The sequence below is a fragment of the Thalassophryne amazonica genome, chromosome 6, assembly GCF_902500255.1.
Source record: "Thalassophryne amazonica chromosome 6, fThaAma1.1, whole genome shotgun sequence".
Taxonomy (NCBI): Eukaryota; Metazoa; Chordata; class Actinopteri; order Batrachoidiformes; family Batrachoididae; genus Thalassophryne; species Thalassophryne amazonica.
Window position 1 is genome coordinate 88,561,342 of NC_047108.1, and position 22,047 is coordinate 88,583,388.

Here is a 22,047-nt window from a genome sequence, read left to right on the forward strand (position 1 = left end):
TGTTTAATCAAAAATTAAAGAGGAAACAATCATTAGAAAACCAGTCAAGCCTATGCATAAGTAGAACCAATTAAAATCTATAAACAGCTGTGGAAAAACATGCAGCTACAGTATATGAATTTTAAAAATATATATTTTTGGTTCACTGTTTGCATTGTTTTGTTATCATGCATAGCAACTTGTCTGTTCCTGAATGTGCTTCAAAATAAAAATATTTTTGCTCAACTTTGAAAAAGCCATGGTATGCACCGTGCAAAACACAGTGAGTGAAAAGATAGATACAGTCAAGTCCATAAATATTTGGACACTGACAGTGAGGCTTATGATGTGCGTCAGGAAGGGCATCCGGCGTAAAACTTGTGCCAGTTCAACATGCAGATCCACCTCAGATTTACTGTGGTGACCCCGAGTGCAAACAAGGGAGCAGCCGAAGGGACTTACTTTACTGAAGTTGATGACGATGGTGATTATTATTATTGTCTCCTCTGTGCACCAGTTTAATGGGTTCCAAATGGAGCAATCAAGATGTGATTGTCATGTAGATTTTCATCAATAGATGGATTGGGGTGGCATCTGATGTTTTTTTGGACGCTGTAAAGGACCGTCATGGTGAAGAAAGAGCTGAGACAGAAAGCGAGACTCTTAACTTATCAGTCACTTTATGCACATAAGCTCACTTATGCCCATGAACTTTGTGTAATGACCTAAAGAATAGGGTTGCAACCATCCAACGAGACGCGGGTCCAATGCAGGTTGCTTCAGCTGGTACCCATTCACAGCTGGGAGAACAACTGGGAGACAATGCACATGAAAGTTGTTGTCCAAGGACACAGACAGGTAGCGTGAACAGGAATAGAATCCAGGTTTCAATGTTGGAAGCTCAGGTCCTAGCCTGTTGAGCTGTCTGCTCTGAGGAAATGCTAATCGTGCTCTACTGGCCTTTTTTTCTTCTTCTTCCCCTCAGGACCACTGAGTTAGCTAATTCTGAATTTCAGACTTCCTAGTTGTTGGGTAGCTCCTTCGCGTCGTTTTGTGACATGTGGGGAAAACCGCTAACGCTAAATCCAACTCCGACCCTAACCATATGCTCAACCATGACCACCACAACCCGATCTTATGCCAGTTTGTGATTGCATCACTAAAAGTGAATAATCTATTAGTTTGTGATAACGTCATGAAATGCCCCACATTTATGTAACAGTGTCACAAATTCATTTCGTGATGGTATCACGAAATGTGTGGTGATGCAGGGGGTCTGTGGGGGTTATGGTTAGGGGTAGGGTTAGAAATAGTAACATTTTTAAAAATGCATCACGAAAATACAACTCAGTTTGTGACGGGATCGTGAAAAAATGTGAGACTGGCCTGGACAAACATGGTTGAGCTTATGGTTAAGTGGAGGAACATGGAAGTGAAACAGATCGTTCTGAGTGTTGTCTGAGTGAAATGACACTGCTGTCAAAAAAAACATGCATGCATGTCACAAAATGACGTAAAGCGGCTAGTTAACACATCAAGCATAAATATGTGATGAGTTATGAGTGAGAATGTGTAGCTTCAAGAAAGCAATGAGCAATTTCATTTAAACTTGGTGGGTAACTCAGCAGACCATGCTGTCGCAATGTCAAGGTCATGTGTCTAAGGTCAAGGTCAAATCATAGATTATCATCTAAACTACATGAATGAACATTACTCAGGAACTATATGAGATATTGAAACACTGTTTACTGCATAGACATCTGGTCTCCTGCGTCTAACAAATGTATCAGACATCTGACATCAGTGACGCCAAATGATGCCGTCAGTCAAAGTTGAAAAGTTAGCTGGTGACAACGAGGCACTGCAATTGTCTGGATCCCTTCTTACTATCATTGTTATTTTTGTTAGCATTTCCAAAATGTTTACCACAGTGCTGTTAGTTCACACTGGGACATCAAAGTCAACCATTTCCTGAGTTTGGGTGGGGGGGAGACAAGAGATCAGCTTTCATTAAAGTCCCAAATTAGGCAATTTCCAGTTGTGGTGTGAAACAAATACATCATAACTGCCCTCGCAAAAGTTTGATAAGTGGCTGATTTCAACCAGTTTGTGTGGGTGTGTGCCTTTGGAAAATGTAACTTGTTGCTTAATTTTCAATGGTGTAAGTCATGAGAAATGCAAACATACAAAGACACGAGGCAACTCCAACTGCTGACTCGTGACACACACATACCAATGCAAAAGGCATAATCATTTATCAGTGTTGACAAAGACATTTTGTGTTTTTCATCTCAGCAAATCTGTTCCAGTTCAACCTCACATCTGTGTGTTTTATAACTGCAGAACAAATGACTGCAACTGTGACTAATCAGTACTTCCTTTAATTAAAACTCAAACTTTGATGACTACAAAAAGTTCAGCCTCTGAGTTTGTAATAATCCAGCTTTTTGTTAATGTATGTATAAAATTATCAGAAGGAAAGATTACAAGTGGTGCAGTGTTCTCCAAATGTTGGGTTGAAATACAGATTTTTTTGGTTTTGTTTTGATTTGTTTTTAGACTCAATGTACTTTGAGATTTGAAACTCTTGAAAATTATATCTTGACTTAGGTTTATATCTGTCTGTTTTTAGATGTGAAAGTTGCCTCAGCACCAGATGGAAGTGTTATTGGGACCAACAGAACCACCAGTGTGTTTCAAGTAAAGATGACACAAAACACAATCTCCTAGAGGTGAGTAGTTTTCTTAAAGGAGACCTGCATTGAAAAAAATGCAGTCAGATTTTTTGAACAAAAAATCACTTACATTTACACATGAGATCCTTCTGAATGTAGTAAAGTAAATCTGCAAGCCCAGATCTGTCATTCAACAGAGAAATCTTCATTTGAAAATGACAAATTTACAGCTAACATTTAGCCCTCCGCAAATTGTCCCTCTCATCATGGACGCTGCCGAGACGTCACGGACAAGACCCTCTCCCAGCATGCATTGCGCTAATTATAATTTGTGGATTTACGTCAGTTTGCATCTGCACCTTTTTCTTGTCTTATACGGAAGGATTTACTTTTTTTAAAACTTCATATTGTCTTGCGGCACGTTTGGTGAGTACACATTTCTTTTATTTGTGCTTGAAAATTATTTTGGGGGACTTTTTCATACGCCCATTTGATTGAGTGGTGTCGCAATGAAAATCTACTGTCTTTCGCCTCCGGTACCATCGTGGGATATGGAGGCGAGACCCGCAAAGAATCCCAGTCATTAAAAATATATAAACCTCTCTCAGCGTCCATGGAGCTCTGGGGCTCTGATTGCCGAGACGTGCGGTGCTGTGGATTTTGCCGCAAGAAGTCTGTCCTTGCAGCAACAGGTGTACCAGCTGCTTCACATTAAAACAGCGAGCGTAGTGGAGGCAGAGAGCGCGAGAGGAAGAATGGTGCCCGCTGTCGATGTCGTTGCTGATCTGAGCACACAGATCTGTATCTCACATTCATTGCAGCTTACTTTTGGATGTTGAAACCAGGACGTGTATAAGTAACATTACTAACAGATAAAATCAATTTCAATGCGGGATCGGACTGAAGGCGGGAGCGCGTCGTCTTGTCCCTGACGTCATGGAAATGATACGACTGTACAAACTGTTTTCACAGAGGGCTAAATTTTAGCTGTAAATTTGTCATTTTTAAACGAAGATTTCTCCGCTGAATTACAAATTTGGGCTTACAGATTTACTTTATTGCATTCACAAGGGTCTTACAAATACATATCAGCTATTTCTTTCTGAAATCTGACCACATTTATTTCAATGCAGGTCTACTTTAAATTCGGCTACCCAACAGGCATCTCGAAAATGTCATGAAATTAAAGTAAGACATAATCAGCATGTTGCTGTTCAACTACTTTATATATATATATATGCAGCCCCGGACCAGACAGCATGATCTAAAGGACTATGCTGTGTTATATATGATGTATTATGCCTTAGCATAGTTGACCTGCTGTTGTTGTTCTTGTCTCACACAGTACTAAGTGTTTTGCAAGTAGTTTAAAAGTTACATTCTCTCTTTTTTTCCAGCGTGGGCTTTCAGTTTGGAAACAAGATTTCCTAAATGTACTCATTTTTCCCAGACAAAGAATGTTTTATTCTGGTCAAGCATATAGATGGTGCCATCTTGTGGCCATAGCTGATAATGCACTATATATATATATATATATATATATATATATATATATATATATATATATATATATATATATATATATATATATATATATATATATATATATATACTGTAACGCACTTCAGAATATAAGTCGCAGGTCCTCCCAAACTAGTAAAAAAAAGACTTCATAGTTTGGAAAATACAGTATTCCTTGATATTATGTAGGTTGCTATGGATTTTGTAGGTTCATATTTGGCATTGTTAAGGTGAGGGTATTGACTGCTCGAAGTGTGGAAGGCTTGAAAGCTTAAGCAAAACCAACAGAAAATTATACAAAAACAGCAGAGGCTTGTTACATTTAGCAGCTCCCCAGATATCAAGTGGAACAATGTGCATGTTCCGGATATCAACAAGTAAACTGTTTTATTATTCCTGGTCCCTTTGGAGTTTTGCCACCCTGTCTGGTCCTATGGCCTCAGGCGGTATTGGGCCACTCATAACACTGGTCCCAGCTAAACAGAAGACGATATGACTCACAGTCATCTGCCTTACCCACTGGTTAATACTGTGGTACATTGTTCATTTTTTATTCTTAGCTTAATCTTGTGCTTTCCATCACAAGACCTTCTGAAAATGAATGTGCTCTATTTGTAAGAGACATCGTAGCATATTTGTCTGAGCAAGCACAATAAACAGCGGGCGGCCGTACTGCATGAGATCCCAAGACACACAACATATGAGATCACAAGAGGCTTATGTCTTAGTTATTCAAATTAAATTATGCTTGTTAAACATGACAAGTCTACCAGGATTTCGTAATGTAGGTCAGAATGAGATGCGATGAGGTTTTTTTTTTCCCTGCTCTGCTGAGCCCATCATGGTGTCCGGTGGGGCTGTTTTCCTAATCCCTCATTGTCTCTATCTGAAGTCATTGTTGTTTCCCTTCGAGCAAAACTTGGCCTTCTCATTTCCTCCTCCTCCAGATAAACAGGATAGGTATTTTGGGATGTGGAAACATGTAGGAGAGCCATTGTTTTCTTTAACTCCTATATGTAATTTCCTGCCCTACCTCAGAATGCCGCGTCTTGCCCCAGCCTGGTCGACACCGAGGTTCCTCCATCACCATCAGGGATGACCCAGGACTTCACCATATCACTCGTCAACGTCCAGGAGGTACAATAACCAGTTGGCTAATAAACCATTTCAGCATTTCAGTGTGTTTTCCCGACCCAGCATGCATTGGGACTAAGTGCTGACAGCAATGTAAATATTGAAGATTTTGAGTGCTGTAAAGTCGATGTTTTGAAAGAATTTTGCAAAAATGCAGGCTGCAAAATAGGTGGGAAGTGGCAGAAAAAAACCTGTGGCCCTAGCTCATGCACTCACACTACAAAATGCCCCCATAGTATGAACTAAAGAAGATGGTTGGGAAAATGAAACATCTGCAACAAGCAAATGGCCCCAAGGGCAAGATATAAATAGATCACACACCCCCATAATGTGGTTTCTATACTTTGTTTCCTAAAGTGGGTAAGCATGAACTTTGATCATGGTCACAGCGCATGTGTTTTGATAATGATGATTTGGCTTATTAGCAAAGCTAACACTTTTGTTATCAGATTAGCTTTTCAGCTATAACTTTGAAACACAGTTGGCCCAGGTAGTTTACACTAAATGTTTTAAATTTAACTTTAAGTCATCTAAAAAAAATAAATAAATAATAATAATAATAATAATAATAATAATAATGAAGCCAAAAATATTTGTAAAGTCTAAAATCATATATTTGTTCCTCTTGGAGTTTATACACTAATCCAGTAAGTGAAACTAACCCAGTGCAAAGGCAACTAGTGTCACCTCGAAGAGATGGAGGAGATCAAGCCAGATAAATTCCGTTATTAAAATAATTTTCCATCTTTGTATTTCTTATATGTCATATTCATTTAATACTTTGAATAATTGTGTGTTGAATAACTGCATGTGTTTATTCAGTTATTTGTGTGTATCTTGACCATTAACTGATCTGGCACGCTAAACGTTTTTGGAAACTTCCATGTTTATGCTTCAGTTTCAGCTTGTTAGGCCTGTTTTCAGGATTTTAGAGCCAAAAAGTAAAACAAAACAAAATCCAAAGTTAAATTAATGTAATAAAAGTTAGCGGTAGCTTCTACGAAGTGTTTTAGCAGTTTATTAGCTTTATCACCGTTACCCGCTAACCCATTAATTCAAACGGTAATGGTTAAAGTCACCTTTGATGACCTTATCAAAGGTAACTTTTAGTTTTGCTGTACCCAACACTGACAATAGCGAAGGGCTATCGATTGAAATTGCAGAACGCACGCTGTCTAAATGATTAGCATAAAACCGAAGCATACGGTCTGATTGCTTCAAGCGGCGTTCACCACAGATGGAAATTTGTGTACTGTGGGGTGAGTCAACTTGTGAGCCAAACCTGAGCGAACGTATTGTGAGGCAGGCATGAGAGTGAAGAATGAGTGAGTTTTTTTATGCTTACGGTATGCTGCTCACGCCCCACCCCAACCCCACCCCCAGCGCCTCTGGTATCTAACTGTGACCAGCTGAGTTATGTCCGCGTCAGCACAGCGTACAATGCACCGTCCTCTCTGAGGCGTCACACATGGCTGGAGCTTTATTTCCCTCATCTTTCCACACTTTTTTTTCTCCCCCATTCTTACACTTAATCCACACTGTGACAGACGCTGATGGTGCATCACCTGAAAATTCCTAACACATTCACAGGCGTGGTCAGCCACATGTCTAACCCCAGCTGGCCTTCTTGCTCTGAGCTGCTGTGTTGCTATGGTGACAGACATTAAGTCACACATACACACACACATGCACACACACACACACATGCACACACAGTTCCTTGTACCAGCCTTGATGCACCATTTTTATTTCTTTTATATTTCATCACCAAGGTTTACCCAAAATAAAGTTGTGTAATTTCTCAGTCATCAAAGGAAATGTGATGTCAGTCGCAGTCACCACCACCAAGTCTGACTGTTTAGGAATTTACAATGATTGGTTTCCACAGAAAGCAAAAAAAAAAAAAAAAAAAAAAAAGTTTCCTAGAATAAGTAAGTAATCTGGATTTACCGGTAACTGTGATAAACAGATCATTTGCACGCTCTTCACACGGTATATATTAGTTTTCAAGCTACAGAGATTGCCGGGGAAATAAAACTGCCAGATGTCATAAAAGGCAAACGTACTGATGTTAAAAAAATAAAAATAAAAATAACAAAGCCTACAAGAGCCAAATCTAAATAGACCATTTTATGCTCTCAACATTCAGACAAATACTTTCATCCACTTTAGGCACTTATGTGTTATTGGTCTTACGTCTCTTATTTCTTTATTGTCTTACTGTCACACACTTTGGCTCACATAGACTTAGGGTACTCTTTTTATGAAGAACAAATTCATATTCATTACTTTGGCTCCCACATGATTTACCGAGGTGTGGGAGTCCAGATGTTTATGAATATGAATTTTGAATGAATTGCATTTTTTCTTGGCAGCGACAATTATTGCATGTTACTTTTGTTTCCTGTTACGCATTGACAGTTGTTTCCAGACATATTTGAATGAGCGTTTCTTTCCTACAGCTTTCTGATTTGTTTGGTTTTTAAGCATTTTGAGTATTATACAGTTATTTGCATGAAAAAAAACTAATGCATTTATTTTAAAATAAGTATATTTTTTTTCTTATCAGGGAGAGGAGCTGGAGTGTGACTTTGGGACAGAGCAGCGATATGAGACCACATGGTTGAACAGCTCTACTATCAAATGCAGCGCAGTGACGGTAAGTATATTTGAAGATTCAGTCAGTTTGGAAAGCCTGAACAAAGATAAGTTAAGCTTATTTACTGTGTGTGCACATTCTGTGCTCTTTTTTTTTAAACCCTGTTTTAGAGACACTGCCCGAGGCATGCACTCGGGATCTCCTTGGCCTTTACTATATGTTTGAATGTTAGAAAAATATCGTAAGTCTGCAGTTTGTAGGATTTAGGGATGTTCATTAACAGAAATGGAAAATAGCATTCATATCTATCTGTTCATTAGTGTTTAATTACCTGGAATGACAAATCAATGTGTTTACATGAGCTTAAAATGAGCTGTTCATATCTACATGGAAGCTGACCCCCTCACGGAGGCTGTTATGTGTCACTGCCATGTTGATACAGTAGCCAAAAAGAGACATGCTTACTCTTCCATTTGCATTTTAAAGTGGGGCTGGAAGATCAAAGAACAAAGAAGAGGTGGGCCCTGACACTTGCACGACTTTGATCCATACACTTGCACATACTTCGTCGTGATGATCCCAGCCGCTGTGTTCCCAGCTGGATGCCGTGCTTTGTTCCGCTGAATGCTGTGCATTGTGCACTGGATGCTGCATATATAAAATAATTATTTTGTAGCAGATTAATCATTTTCTCTCAGAGCTGTCTGTTGAAAACACCTCTGATCACTTCCGAAATCATGGAGGACCATTTCATCTGGAGCTTTTCTTTTCTCTCTCTCTCGTGCGCTTAATGAGGTGGAGAACGCATTTGGAACCGTCTTAAAGGTAATTATTTGTAATAAATAGACCTATTATAAATATTGTAATAGCTTGGTAAAACAGTTGCATGTTCTTTCCTTTTTATGAGTAGCTGTAAAAATATGTTTATGATAGATTTAACATCTCGTTATTATCGACCGTTATTATTTTCTTTCCGCACTTGCACGAAGCAGTGCACAGTTTACAGCGGTTGACAACGGTTTGCGACAACTTAACTCTCCTGCACGGTAGAGTGCATGCAAGTGCATGGATCAAAGTTGTGCAAGTGTCAGGGCACCTTAACAAGTTTGAGAACACTCACTTTTGTGAAATGGAGAATCGTATATATTGCTTGTCACAATAGAAGGCAAGCAAGCTTGAATCCCCATCACAAAAGAAGCCAAAAAAACACAAAGTGAAACAAAATCATGACCAGTGACGGAATTATTCAATGTGCAAGCATACCACTACATGACAGTAAATTCTACCTACTGTAGCTTTAAGAGTGCCTGCTCTAGTGTTGATTAGACTTGGCAAGTACATTGTGGAAATGGATGGAAAAAAGAATAATTGATTTTTGATGAAGTTTGTTAAACAATCAATCAATCAATCAATCAATCAATTTTTTTATATAGCGCCAAATCACAACAAACAGTTGCCCCAAGGCGCTTTATATTGTAAGGCAAGGCCATACAATAATTATGTAAAACCCCAACGGTCAAAACGACCCCCTGTGAGCAAGCACTTGGCTACAGTGGGAAGGAAAAACTCCCTTTTAACAGGAAGAAACAATCACGATCAGAGGTGTAAATTAGATTTCCGACCTCATGGTAATATATAAGAAATTGGCTAATTTTATGGAAATGAGCTCAGATAGTTATTGCTTTGTTCCCGAACTGACCAGTTAAAAGACCACATAACATTGTCTCTGCATTCCTGATACTTTACAGAGGAGGCAGTTCAATAGGACAGGCTCAGCTGGCCTAGCAGTATGTAGACCTAGGTTTGGTTTCAGTTCATGCTAACTGTCTGTGTCCTTGGACAAGATACTCTGTGTTGTTCCAGTCCACCCAGCTGTAAAAGGCTACTGTTTTTTATTGGGAAAGTAACCTGTGTCAGACTGGTGTCCGGTCCAGGAGGAGTCATAGACTCATATCCACTTCACACTATGGAATTTAGGAATAAGCACAGGCACTCGTGGACCTGAAAGTCTATACACTACGGGAGGCCAATTCACACAAATGCTTGACCAAACAAGGCACCACATATCAAGCTGTACACACGGCGCAATTCACCTTGGTAGCATACTGTTCAGTTGGATGTAGCATGTGACCCAATACAGGACCTAACTTACTGACCCAACTCTGTCGCACAGCACTTTTTGACCAGTCATAGTGCACGGACCAACTCTGTAGCACGCCATTGTACAACTGGATGTATAAAAAGTGTCCCAACTGGACAGCACACCTGACCAACTGGACATTGTGTGTAACCTGATTGGATAGCACCACTGTTCAACGGGACAATGCACAACCAGACCTAGGAGGGCACAGCTTTATTGAAAGGAGAGCTGGACATGTGCTGCCTGCCTTGGCCAGGCTTTTGAATTGTTCCACCCACCATAATGCAAACCTAACATTTCAAAGTACGTAATACTTTGAAATGTGGGCGTGGTATTGCTGTACTCTTTGAGCATGTTTGACCTTGTTTTAAGATACCATCAACCACATACAGGATGGACTTACTCAATAAGGTTGGCAAACTGTTTTACACCCTAGTTTAGACATTCTCCTAAACACTGCAGTGTAAATGAACCCAAAGTGTTGCTTACATTTATGACTTCTCTAGCATAATAACCATTTTGTTATATGACTACTTTTGTCTTTCTGTAGCTGTACACCACACAAAGAAGTCAAATTTATCAGCTCAGCCTCAAGAGGAGAGGATACGCAGATAAATTTGTTGACAGTCCTGACCCCATGACAGGTAAGATAATAACACCCATAATTATATGTAGAACTTAAAGATATCTTTAATTATGTTTCTGGTGAAAGCAGACAGTTGCATATATTTGATCGTCACTGCCACTTCTGAATGTTTTCCACCTGAGCGTGATTGTGTCCTGGTCAAGCTGTTGCACTGATTGCATCTAGAGAAAAATAAAGAATTGCTTGCAGGTACTGACAGTGCCACTCAGCCTTTCACTGGTGATTATAGTGCTTTAGGAATTACAGCGCACAATTTGTCATCAACTAGTAATTTATCATAATATCATATTCTACTTCTGTGTAATTACATATAATGATCAGAGAACACAGAGAGCTGTAATTTAAGGTGTTTTCAAAGACACTTATAGACCGCTTCTCTATGCATTGATGTGTTGTGTGCGTGCTGCAGTGAAAGCGACCCGTGTGTTGTGGAAGCTGGCATTATTGCTACAAGCCCGTCCTTGCCTATCCTCGCTCCCAGATGTGCTGCTCACAGACAACGCGTCTGTGACTGTTGCTTCAGAACTTGCATATTCGCCAGATTTTTTCTTTTATTTCCAAAGGCACTTTATCACACATGTGCAGGCGTGTGCACTCATATACTTGCACAGGCACACATGCGGCGATACAAATGGGACTTCTGACTGGGCGGCACATGAGCATGAACATAATCATCTGTTTCTCGCTGGCTTTGTTCGCTCCACAGCGAGCTCTCCTACTTTCTGTCCTGGTTTATTTTTACAGCCGTGAATATATCATCCTGAAAATGCTTATGCTGTTTATTTGCAGCCGGCAGACCATATGGTTTGCATAATCGATGTGAGAACGCCAACAGTGCAACAAGTTAACCAGACAGGCCAAATCCTGCTAGAGGAAAAAAAATGTCTATTGCGAAACAGTTGTTCTGACTCTTTCTTTCTTGTTGTCTCTCTCCTGCCATCTCTCCCTAGTGGAGGTATATAACTGTGGGGTGGGGAGTTGGGACTGTTCCCAGTGCTGGGGCCGAGATGATCAGGGCCACCTGTGTGGCTGGTGTGAGAACAGCTGTAAGCTCAGGGATGACTGCCAGCCAATCAGAGATCAATGTCCCGCTCCTGAGATCCATAAGGTAAGATCACAGCTTAAATGTGATTGGACACTTCCAATCTTCCTCCTTTCATGAACCTTCCAAGCTTCGTTTTTTTTTTTTTTAACAAGGGGTCACTTGTGTTTGTTACATGAGCTTTCCGCTGCCAAATATCCAGATAAAAGCGGTTCAGTCTGTACACAAACAGCCACATAGCTGCAGCCTCCCGAGACACGAATCAAATGATGTGCCATGACTCAGAAGGACATGGAGCACCCTTTTTCCATGTGTGTTTGAGTGTACGTGTTTAGATTGTGCAGAAAGCCCAAAGGAAAGCTGCGTGATCTCGTGTGTGGAAACCGCCAAAATCAAAACAAGGCCTATGAGGTTTCAGCCCCCCCTTCCCCAATCTGCTCTTTGCTTTCAAGTATCACCGTAAATCAATTAGCATGACAGCAGTGAAAACATGCACGGCTGTCCACCAGATCTACATGATCCAGCTGATCCAGACTTCTTATGGTAGATGCAGTGTAAGGTCCATAACTATTAGGACAGTGACTCCATATTTGTACACCCCAACAATGAGATACAATCAAGGTGTGAGTGTTGTGTCGACTTTCAGATTTAATTCCAAGGGATTAACATGAATATCACATTGACCATTTAGGAATTTGGGTCATTTTTACATGAAGTCCCTCCTTTTTCCAAATCCATGCATAATTAGAAAAGCAAAATATAGGGATTATTGTTACAAATCATCACTTTAACACCCAGTTCTCTTCAGAGAAGTCAAGGGATAGATTTCAAATCCACTGAATATACCTTGGATTTTATTTACGTCAATCATTAAGAAATAGAAACAGTATGATACCGTGTGATGATTCTGTCTCAAGGAGGTAGTTCAAGAAACAGACAGGTGACGGAAGCTACCAAGACATTTGTGACAACGCTGAAGGAGCTAAAGGTTAATGTGGCTGTGACTGGAAAAACTGTGCAGAGTGTGACTTTTCTCTGGTGCATCACCAGTCACAGCTTCATGATGGAGTGGAACAGAGAAGGATTTTCATAAAAGACAACAGATTATATTGAGGCTTGAGTCTCCCATGTCCCTTCTGGCAAATCATACCTGAAATTTCCTATAATCTTTTGAAGAAAATCCTTCTCTGTTCCACTTCACCATGAAGCTGTATAACTGGTGATACATCAGACAAGTTTCACTAATCCCAATCTCTGCAGTAACAGACGTAGAAAGCTATAACTCCTTCAGTGTTGTCATGGATGCTTTGGTGGCTTCCCTCATTACTCATCTTCTTGCACGGACCTCCTAGTCCAGACAGATTTGTCATAGAATACCATACAGTGTGTATTTATTAATGACTGATGTAAAAGGCACATTCAGTGACTTGGATTCCTGACTTGTCTCAAGAAACGTGGCTGTAAAAGTGATTATTTGTATTAAAAATATATATTCCATTTGTTAATTACTTGTGCCCTCTTAAAAAGGAGGAACTGTGTATAAAAATATCTAATATTTTTGTTGAACACGTAAATTAAATTTGAAAGTTTTTTTTGCAACTCCATTGTGGTGGGGAACAGAGACAAAAAAAAATTATAATAATAACTTCAAGACATCCAAAGCGCTTTACAAGTTGCATTATTCATTCACTCACACATATTGGTGGTGGAAAGCTACTAGTGTAGCCACAGCTGCCCTGGGGCAAAGTGACGGAAGCGTGGCCATTCTGCGCCTACGGCTCCTCCAGTCACCTCATTCATACACAGGCAAGGTGGGTAAAGTGTCTTGCCCAAGGACACAATGGCAATATGCAGATTTTTGACTGGTTGGGAGCCATATTCAAACCACCAACCCTTTGGTCATAAGATGGCTCGCTCTACCAACTGAGTTATTGCTGCTGTTGTATAAAAAGGGTCACTTTAAATGCCTATGGACCTGACTGTATCTCCTCTTTTTAGAGGGTTATGTATAGCACCACAAATATGAGACAAAACAGGCCTGTGTCTGTAGCCACTTAAAAAGAAATTTACAGTGTAGATTCTTGTCTGGATCCAGCTGAATTCTGGAGGAGCACTTAGTCATAGTGATGTAATATCTTTTGTAAAACATTTTAAAAAAATAACACAAGAGAAAGGAGCCAAACTGTTAACTTTATCCAGATCTCTGGATCTTGGTGATATTCAAGGACAGATCCAAGGTGAAACAACACCCTGGGTAAATCTTTGAAGTCATATGGAGGCGTATCTCTGGAACTAGTGGTTAGTATGATGAAAACAGCCCCAACTCTAAATGGTAAGCAAAGACTGAAATAAATTAAGAAAAACCTGCAGTGTGTCCAGAATGCAGAAGAGATGCAAACCACAAGGACACCCTTTCTTATGTAATATTTGAACTTAAATCAGAGTCATTTTTTTGAGGTATACTAGTGAATATACAGACATACCGGAACATTTTCTAGAATAATAACATATTATAAGGAGTTTTTTATGCTTTGCAAACAAAAATGTGGAGGGGTATTTAGGAATCATGTCCATGAAGGACAGCTCTGCTTGGTGCATTTCAATGAATTGTTACACAATGGTAGGACAGCATATGAAGACTGCGCAAAAAAAAAAAGATCCCCATCTCACATTGTCAAGGAGAGATAATTGGAATGTTGTGATTAAGTGTTGCATCAACTTCGTAAGTGCAACTCCAGCCAAACCACTTTGAAAAAAATCACAAACTCACAAATCGTCGAGAAAAGATGGACGATTGAGCTTTCACGTTTTCTATCACCAAATAGCCTGGGAATCAAGAGCGCAAAAGGAATGATGAAGGAAGAAGGAAGTAAGAAACTCTGTTCGTGCGCGTCATATTTGAAACATCCATACATAGTTGATAAAACGTTCTTAATGCTATTGTTACTGTATGAAAATGTTCAGCTGGTCAAGGCTTTAGTTATTGATTCGTTCAGATGTCATTGTGTTCGTTGAATATGTCGGACTTGTGAGGTTGAACGAAGTGTAAGCAAAGTCAAACAAAACGTTAACATTACAAAAGCTAAGAAAACTATAAGAAACCGTCAAGAACGACAGCAAAACAAAATACGGATGAATTGAGGTTTTCGGCGGCATTTGTTCAAATTTTTTGACAGTTTAAAAATCCTGACGAAATGCCAGCTGCAGGAACGAAGCTGTGCAAAGGTTAAACGATGCCAACAAAAGTCAACGAAAGTCCAGATTTCGTGTTTTGTTTGAGGTTCGTTTGGGCTTTGTTGCCCTTCGTTAAGTGCTGTGTGATACACTAGGACAATCCTGGTGGATAAATCCACTCTAATCTTGTTGAAATCCCCCAAAATAAAAACACTTAAAATGTATATTATAGTAAATTCATCTATTTGCAACATGCATCTGTCTGTGTGTGTGGCTCGCATAACTCTCTGACTGTTTGTCGGATCAGTCTCAGCTAAATTAAAGAAATGAATAATACACAAACAGTCTGAGAGATAAGTGAGCTACACACACACAGACACTTGTTGCTTTATTATCACACGGCAGAACCTTCTCACGCGCCATCTTTGCCAAAGATCATCAACAAAGCTCCCACTTTTCTATAGGAATACTTATTTCCTGCATGCACTGCACTAGTGGTGAGAGCCAACCACCAGCCTCTACTGGTGGTTGGCTCTCACTGCGGCACTGTATCACTTCCTGTTCCGGAGCACAGCAGTGTTTTTCTGTATCTGTTAGCTGTTTAATCTGCGCAGTTAGATTGATCTAGTTATCTAGATAACGATTTGTTTCCCAGTATAATCTTCACGTGCCTTAACTAAAGCACTCCTTCTGCTGAATCACCTCTAAATTATTTACACATTATTCACTTTGCGTATTTTTAGGAATCCGCTAGCTTAGCGCAGCTACTAGCTCTTAGCCGGTTTAGCATGGCAGCTTCTCCTGTCTCTCCCGCACTTTTCTGCTCTGGGTGTGAAATGTTTAGTTATTCCTCGGCCTCCTTTAGCAGTAACGGTACTTGTAATAAGTGTAGCTTATTCATAGCTTTGGAGGCCAGGCTGGGCGAATTGGAGACTCGGCTCCGCACCGTGGAAAATTCTACAGCTAGCCAGGCCCCTGTAGTCGGTGCGGACCAAGGTAGCTTAGCCGCCGTTAGTTCCCCTCTGGCAGATCCCGAGCAGCCGGGAAAGCAGGCTGACTGGGTGACTGTGAGGAAGAAGCGTAGTTCTAAACAGAAGCCCCGTGTACACCGCCAACCCGTTCACATTTCTAACCGTTTTTCCCCACTCAGCGACACACCCGCCGAGGATCAAACTCTGGTTATTGGCGACTCTATTTTGAGAAATGTGAAGTTAGCGACACCAGCAACCATAGTCAATTGTCTTCCGGGGGCCAGAGCAGGCGACATTGAAGAAAATTTGAAACTGCTGGCTAAGGCTAAGCGTAAATTTGGTAAGATTGTAATTCACGTCGGCAGTAATGACACCCGGTTACGCCAATCGCAGGTCACTAAAATTAACATTGAATCGGTGTGTAACTTTGCAAAAACAATGTCGGACTCTGTAGTTTTCTCTGGGCCCCTCCCCAATCGGACCGGGAGTGACGTGTTTAGCCGCATGTTCTCCTTGAATTGCTGGCTGTCTGAGTGGTGTCCAAAAAATGAGGTGGCCTTCATAGATAATTGGCAAAGCTTCTGGGGAAAACCTGGTCTTGTTAGGAGAGACGGCATCCGTCCCACTTTGGATGGAGCAGCTCTCATTTCTAGAAATCTGGCCAATTTTCTTAAATCCTCCAAACTGTGACTATCCAGGGTTGGGACCAGGAAGCAGAGCTGTAGTCTTACACACCTCTATGCAGCTTCTCTCCCCCTGCCATCCCCTCATTACCCCATCCCCGTAGAGACGATGTCTGCTCCCAGACCACCAATAACCAGCAAAAATCTATTTAAGCATAAAAATTCAAAAAGAAAAAATAATATAGCACCTTCAACTGCACCACAGACTAAAACAGTTAAATGTGGTCTATTAAACATTAGGTCTGTCTCTTCTAAGTCCCTGTTGGTAAATGATATAATAATTGATCAACATATTGATTTATTCTGCCTTACAGAAACCTGGTTACAGCAGGATGAATATGTTAGTTTAAATGAGTCAACACCCCCGAGTCACACTAACTGTCAGAATGCTCGTAGCACGGGCCGAGGCGGAGGATTAGCAGCAATCTTCCATTCCAGCTTATTAATTAATCAAAAACCCAGACAGAGCTTTAATTCATTTGAAAGCTTGACTCTTAGTCTTGTCCATCCAAATTGGAAGTCCCAAAAAACAGTTTTATTTGTTATTATCTATCATCCACCTGGTCGCTACTGTGAGTTTCTCTGTGAATTTTCAGACCTTTTGTCTGACTTAGTGCTTAGCTCAGATAAGATAATTATAGTGGGCGATTTTAACATCCACACAGATGCTGAGAATGACAGCCTCAACACTGCATTTAATCTATTATTAGACTCTATTGGCTTTGCTCAAAATGTAAATGAGTCCACCCACCACTTTAATCATATCTTAGATCTTGTTCTGACTTATGGTATGGAAATTGAAGACTTAACAGTATTCCCTGAAAACTCCCCTCTGTCTGATCATTTCTTAATAACATTTACATTTACTCTGATGGACTACCCAGCAGTGGGGAATAAGTTTCATTACACTAGAAGTCTTTCAGAAAGCGCTGTAACTAGGTTTAATGATATGATTCCTTCTTTATGTTCTCTAATGCCATATACCAACACAGTGCAGAGTAGCTACCTAAACTCTGTAAGTGAGATAGAGTATCTCGTCAGTAGCTTTACATCCTCATTGAAGACAACTTTGGATGCTGTAGCTCCTCTGAAAAAGAGAGCTTTAAATCAGAAGTGCCTGACTCCGTGGTATAACTCACAAACTCGTAGCTTAAAGCAGATAACCCGTAAGTTGGAGAGGAAATGGCGTCTCACTAATTTAGAAGATCTTCACTTAGCCTGGAAAAAGAGTCTGTTGCTCTATAAAAAAGCCCTCCGTAAAGCTAGGACATCTTTCTACTCATCACTAATTGAAGAAAATAAGAACAACCCCAGGTTTCTTTTCAGCACTGTAGCCAGGCTGACAAAGAGTCAGAGCTCTATTGAGCTGAGTATTCCATTAACTTTAACTAGTAATGACTTCATGACTTTCTTTGCTAACAAAATTTTAACTATTAGAGAAAAAATTACTCATAACCATCCCAAAGACGTATCGTTATCTTTGGCTGCTTTCAGTGATGCCGGTATTTGGTTAGACTCTTTCTCTCCGATTGTCCTGTCTGAGTTATTTTTATTAGTTACTTCATCCAAACCATCAACATGTTTATTAGACCCCATTCCTACCAGGCTGCTCAAGGAAGCCCTACCATTATTTAATGCTTCGATCTTAAATATGATCAATCTATCTTTGTTAGTTGGCTATGTACCACAGGCTTTTAAGGTGGCAGTAATTAAACCATTACTTAAAAAGCCATCACTTGACCCAGCTATCTTAGCTAATTATAGGCCAATCTCCAACCTTCCTTTTCTCTCAAAAATTCTTGAAAGGGTAGTTGTAAAACAGCTAACTGATCATCTGCAGAGGAATGGTCTATTTGAAGAGTTTCAGTCAGGTTTTAGAATTCATCATAGTACAGAAACAGCATTAGTGAAGGTTACAAATGATCTTCTTATGGCCTCGGACAGTGGACTCATCTCTGTGCTTGTTCTGTTAGACCTCAGTGCTGCTTTTGATACTGTTGACCATAAAATTTTATTACAGAGCTTAGAGCATGCCATAGGTATTAAAGGCACTGCGCTGCGGTGGTTTGAATCATATTTGTCTAATAGATTACAATTTGTTCATGTAAATGGGGAATCTTCTTCACAGACTAAAGTTAATTATGGAGTTCCACAAGGTTCTGTGCTAGGACCAATTTTATTCACTTTATACATGCTTCCCTTAGGCAGTATTATTAGACAGTATTGCTTAAAATTTCATTGTTACGCAGATGATACCCAGCTTTATCTATCCATGAAGCCAGAGGACACACACCAATTAGCTAAACTGCAGGATTGTCTTACAGACATAAAGACATGGATGACCTCTAATTTCCTGCTTTTAAACTCAGATAAAACTGAAGTTATTGTACTTGGCCCCACAAATCTTAGAAACATGGTGTCTAACCAGATCCTTACTCTGGATGGCATTACCCTGACCTCTAGTAATACTGTGAGAAATCTTGGAGTCATTTTTGATCAGAATATGTCATTCAAAGCGCATATTAAACAAATATGTAGGACTGCTTTTTTGCATTTACGCAATATCTCTAAAATTAGAAAGGTCTTGTCTCAGAGTGATGCTGAAAAACTAATTCATGCATTTATTTCCTCTAGGCTGGACTATTGTAATTCATTATTATCAGGTTGTCCTAAACGTTCCCTAAAAAGCCTTCAGTTAATTCAAAATGCTGCAGCTAGAGTACTGACGGGGACTAGAAGGAGAGAGCATATCGCACCCATATTGGCCTCTCTTCATTGGCTTCCTGTTAATTCTAGAATAGAATTTAAAATTCTTCTTCTTACTTATAAGGTTTTGAATAATCAGGTCCCATCTTATCTTAGGGACCTCGTAGTACCATATCACCCCAATAGAGTGCTTCGCTCTCAGACTGCAGGCTTACTTGTAGTTCCTAGGGTTTGTAAGAGTAGAATGGGAGGCAGAGCCTTCAGCTTTCAGGCTCCTCTCCTGTGGAACCAGCTCCCAATTCAGATCAGGGAGACAGACACCCTCTCTACTTTTAAGATTAGGCTTAAAACTTTCATTTTTGCTAAAGCTTATAGTTAGGGCTGGATCAGGTGACCCTGAACCATCCCTTAGTTATGCTGCTATAGACGTAGACTGCTGGGGGGTTCCCATGATGCACTGTTTCTTTCTCTTTTTGCTCTGTATGCACCACTCTGCATTTAATCATTAGTGATTGATCTCTGCTCCCCTCCACAGCATGTCTTTTTCCTGGTTCTCTCCCTCAGCCCCAACCAGTCCCAGCAGAAGACTGCCCCTCCCTGAGCCTGGTTCTGCTGGAGGTTTCTTCCTGTTAAAAGGGAGTTTTTCCTTCCCACTGTAACCAAGTGCTTGCTCACAGGGGGTCGTTTTGACCGTTGGGGTTTTACATAATTATTGTATGGCCTTGCCTTACAATATATAGCGCCTTGGGGCAACTGTTTGTTGTGATTTGGCGCTATATAAAAAAAATTGATTGATTGATTGATAGTTAAATTAATGAAATGTATAAAATTGGGCACTGCGGTGGCTTAGTGTTTAGCACTGTTGCCTCACAGCAAGAAGGTCATGGGATCGTTTCCCACCTGAGGTGTTTCTGTGTGGAGTTTGAATGTCCTCCCCATGTTTGTGTGGGTTCCCTCCATGTACTCCGGCTTCCTCCCACATTCAAAGACATGCAAGTTAGGTGAACTGGAAACTTTAAAATGACTGGAGGTGTGCATGCAGGTGTGAATGTGTCTGTTCATGTGTGGACTACACTGGATTGGCGTCCTGTCTAGGGTGTACCCCGCCTCACGTCCTATGACTGCTGGGATAAGCTCCAACCCTGCCATGACCCTTAATTGGAGTAAGCGGGCATGGAAAATGGATGGAAGTGTGTAAAATCTCACAAATAATAACTTGCCAACATTGCACATAGCATTAGCATGAGCTAAGTGCCTCCACTGTGAGCAATGGGATTTATAATGTGCTTAAAAAATACATAATTGTGGCAGCTGAGGACATGAGCAATGGGAATGCCTTAAAGCAGTGAGTCATGAAGGATTTAATAGCACACATGTTTTGAAAAGTCACTCTCATCACATAATGTGATGCTAACAGGCTAACAGCATGGAAACCCAGCCAGTGGTATGTCAAAGTGGTGGTTGGGGTGTCACTGAAATGCAAAACCACATGAGTTAAATGAATTAAGGAGTGTTTATTTGACACAGGAACTGAGTTCAGCTGCATTAAAGTGTATAAGATCCTCTATTCGGATCATTTAGATTTGAGTCTGTTTGTTTGTCGAGCTACAGGGCTGCTGTGTTTGAAGCTTTCCAGCAAACCTTGTCTGCTGTTCACTGTTGGCTCACAGTGGAGTGTGTGCTTAAATACATAATTGTGGCATCTGAGGACATGAGCAAGGGGAATTCCTTAAAACAGTGATTCATGAAGGATTTAATAGCGCACATGTTTTGAAAAGTCACTCTCATCACATAATGTGATGCTAACAGGCTAACAGCATGGAAACCCACTAGCTTCACATAACAGTGTTAATGGGCATCGGCCTTAGGTCGCTGGTTCGAATCCGGCTTGAAGGACCAAGATGTCAGAGTTGTTCAGAGTTGGACCTGAAAAGAACAACTCAGTTAATACAGAAAATAATCACGCAGGAGGAACTGATTTTCTTTTCCTGATCAGGAGAGAGCAAACAAGTGTGACCCCTTGCCAACAACTGTCTCGTCCGCTCTGAAGGGCCTCGCCCATCTGCCTCTCCTATTTATTGAAATAAAGTTACATACAAGCATAATGGGGCAACAATATCACAAAACAAGAAAAAGACACAGAATCTGGTCTCATGTTGATATGAAAACTGTTATGGCTTTAAACCTTCAGTCTCCTAGCCTTCCCATAACAACGTCCAGCCCTGAACCAGTGTGCCGGTCACACCACTCTTCCCTCAAGGCTGAACTGTTAATTAAAGATGCACATCTGCGCTTAGCAAAAACATAGCTTTAGCAAAACAGTCTGCACATTCACTAAGCCAAAGATCATCTGTTCACTTTCCCGTGTGAGCAGTTTTAATGATTACTTGAACAGTTCAGTGTATATGATTGCTTTGACAATGAGTGATTAATTAAAAGAGTAATGGTACATGAACTCTCACATATGCATATATGTATATATGAAAATAGAGAACAGAATCAAAGACAGTACATCAAAGTAAAGGCATTAATAATCAAAGTAAAGACATTAATATTTGATAATAATATTGCTAATATATAGAAAACCTTGTCACATAACATGATACTAACGGGCGCCCCACAGTGCAGTGCTAACTGGCAATCGTTAGCATGAGCTAAGTGCCTCCACTGTGAGCAATGGGCTCACAGTGGAGTGTGTGCTTAAATACATAATTGTGGCATCTGAGGACATGAGCAAGTGGAATTCCTTAAAACAGTGATTCATGAAAGATTTAATA

General features: G+C 40.3%; 1 protein-coding gene and 1 long non-coding RNA gene across 2 annotated transcripts in view; one reads left to right on the forward strand and one right to left on the reverse strand.

Moving 5' to 3' along the window:
• plxnd1 (plexin D1) overlaps nucleotides 1–22,047 on the forward strand; it is a 218,689-nt gene that overhangs the window by 70,588 nt on the left and 126,054 nt on the right. The window contains exons 8-12 of the mRNA XM_034172730.1: nucleotides 2,612–2,711; nucleotides 5,214–5,312; nucleotides 7,879–7,968; nucleotides 10,599–10,692; nucleotides 11,645–11,802. Coding sequence (XP_034028621.1) covers nucleotides 2,612–2,711; nucleotides 5,214–5,312; nucleotides 7,879–7,968; nucleotides 10,599–10,692; nucleotides 11,645–11,802 — 541 coding nt within the window. The remainder of the gene's footprint in view (nucleotides 1–2,611; nucleotides 2,712–5,213; nucleotides 5,313–7,878; nucleotides 7,969–10,598; nucleotides 10,693–11,644; nucleotides 11,803–22,047) is intronic.
• On the reverse strand, nucleotides 5,895–14,651 carry LOC117512603. The gene is made up of 3 exons (XR_004561337.1): nucleotides 14,642–14,651; nucleotides 9,025–9,027; nucleotides 5,895–5,966 (listed from the first exon to the last, which is right to left on the reverse strand). It is a non-coding gene; the product is annotated as an uncharacterized LOC117512603 (long non-coding RNA).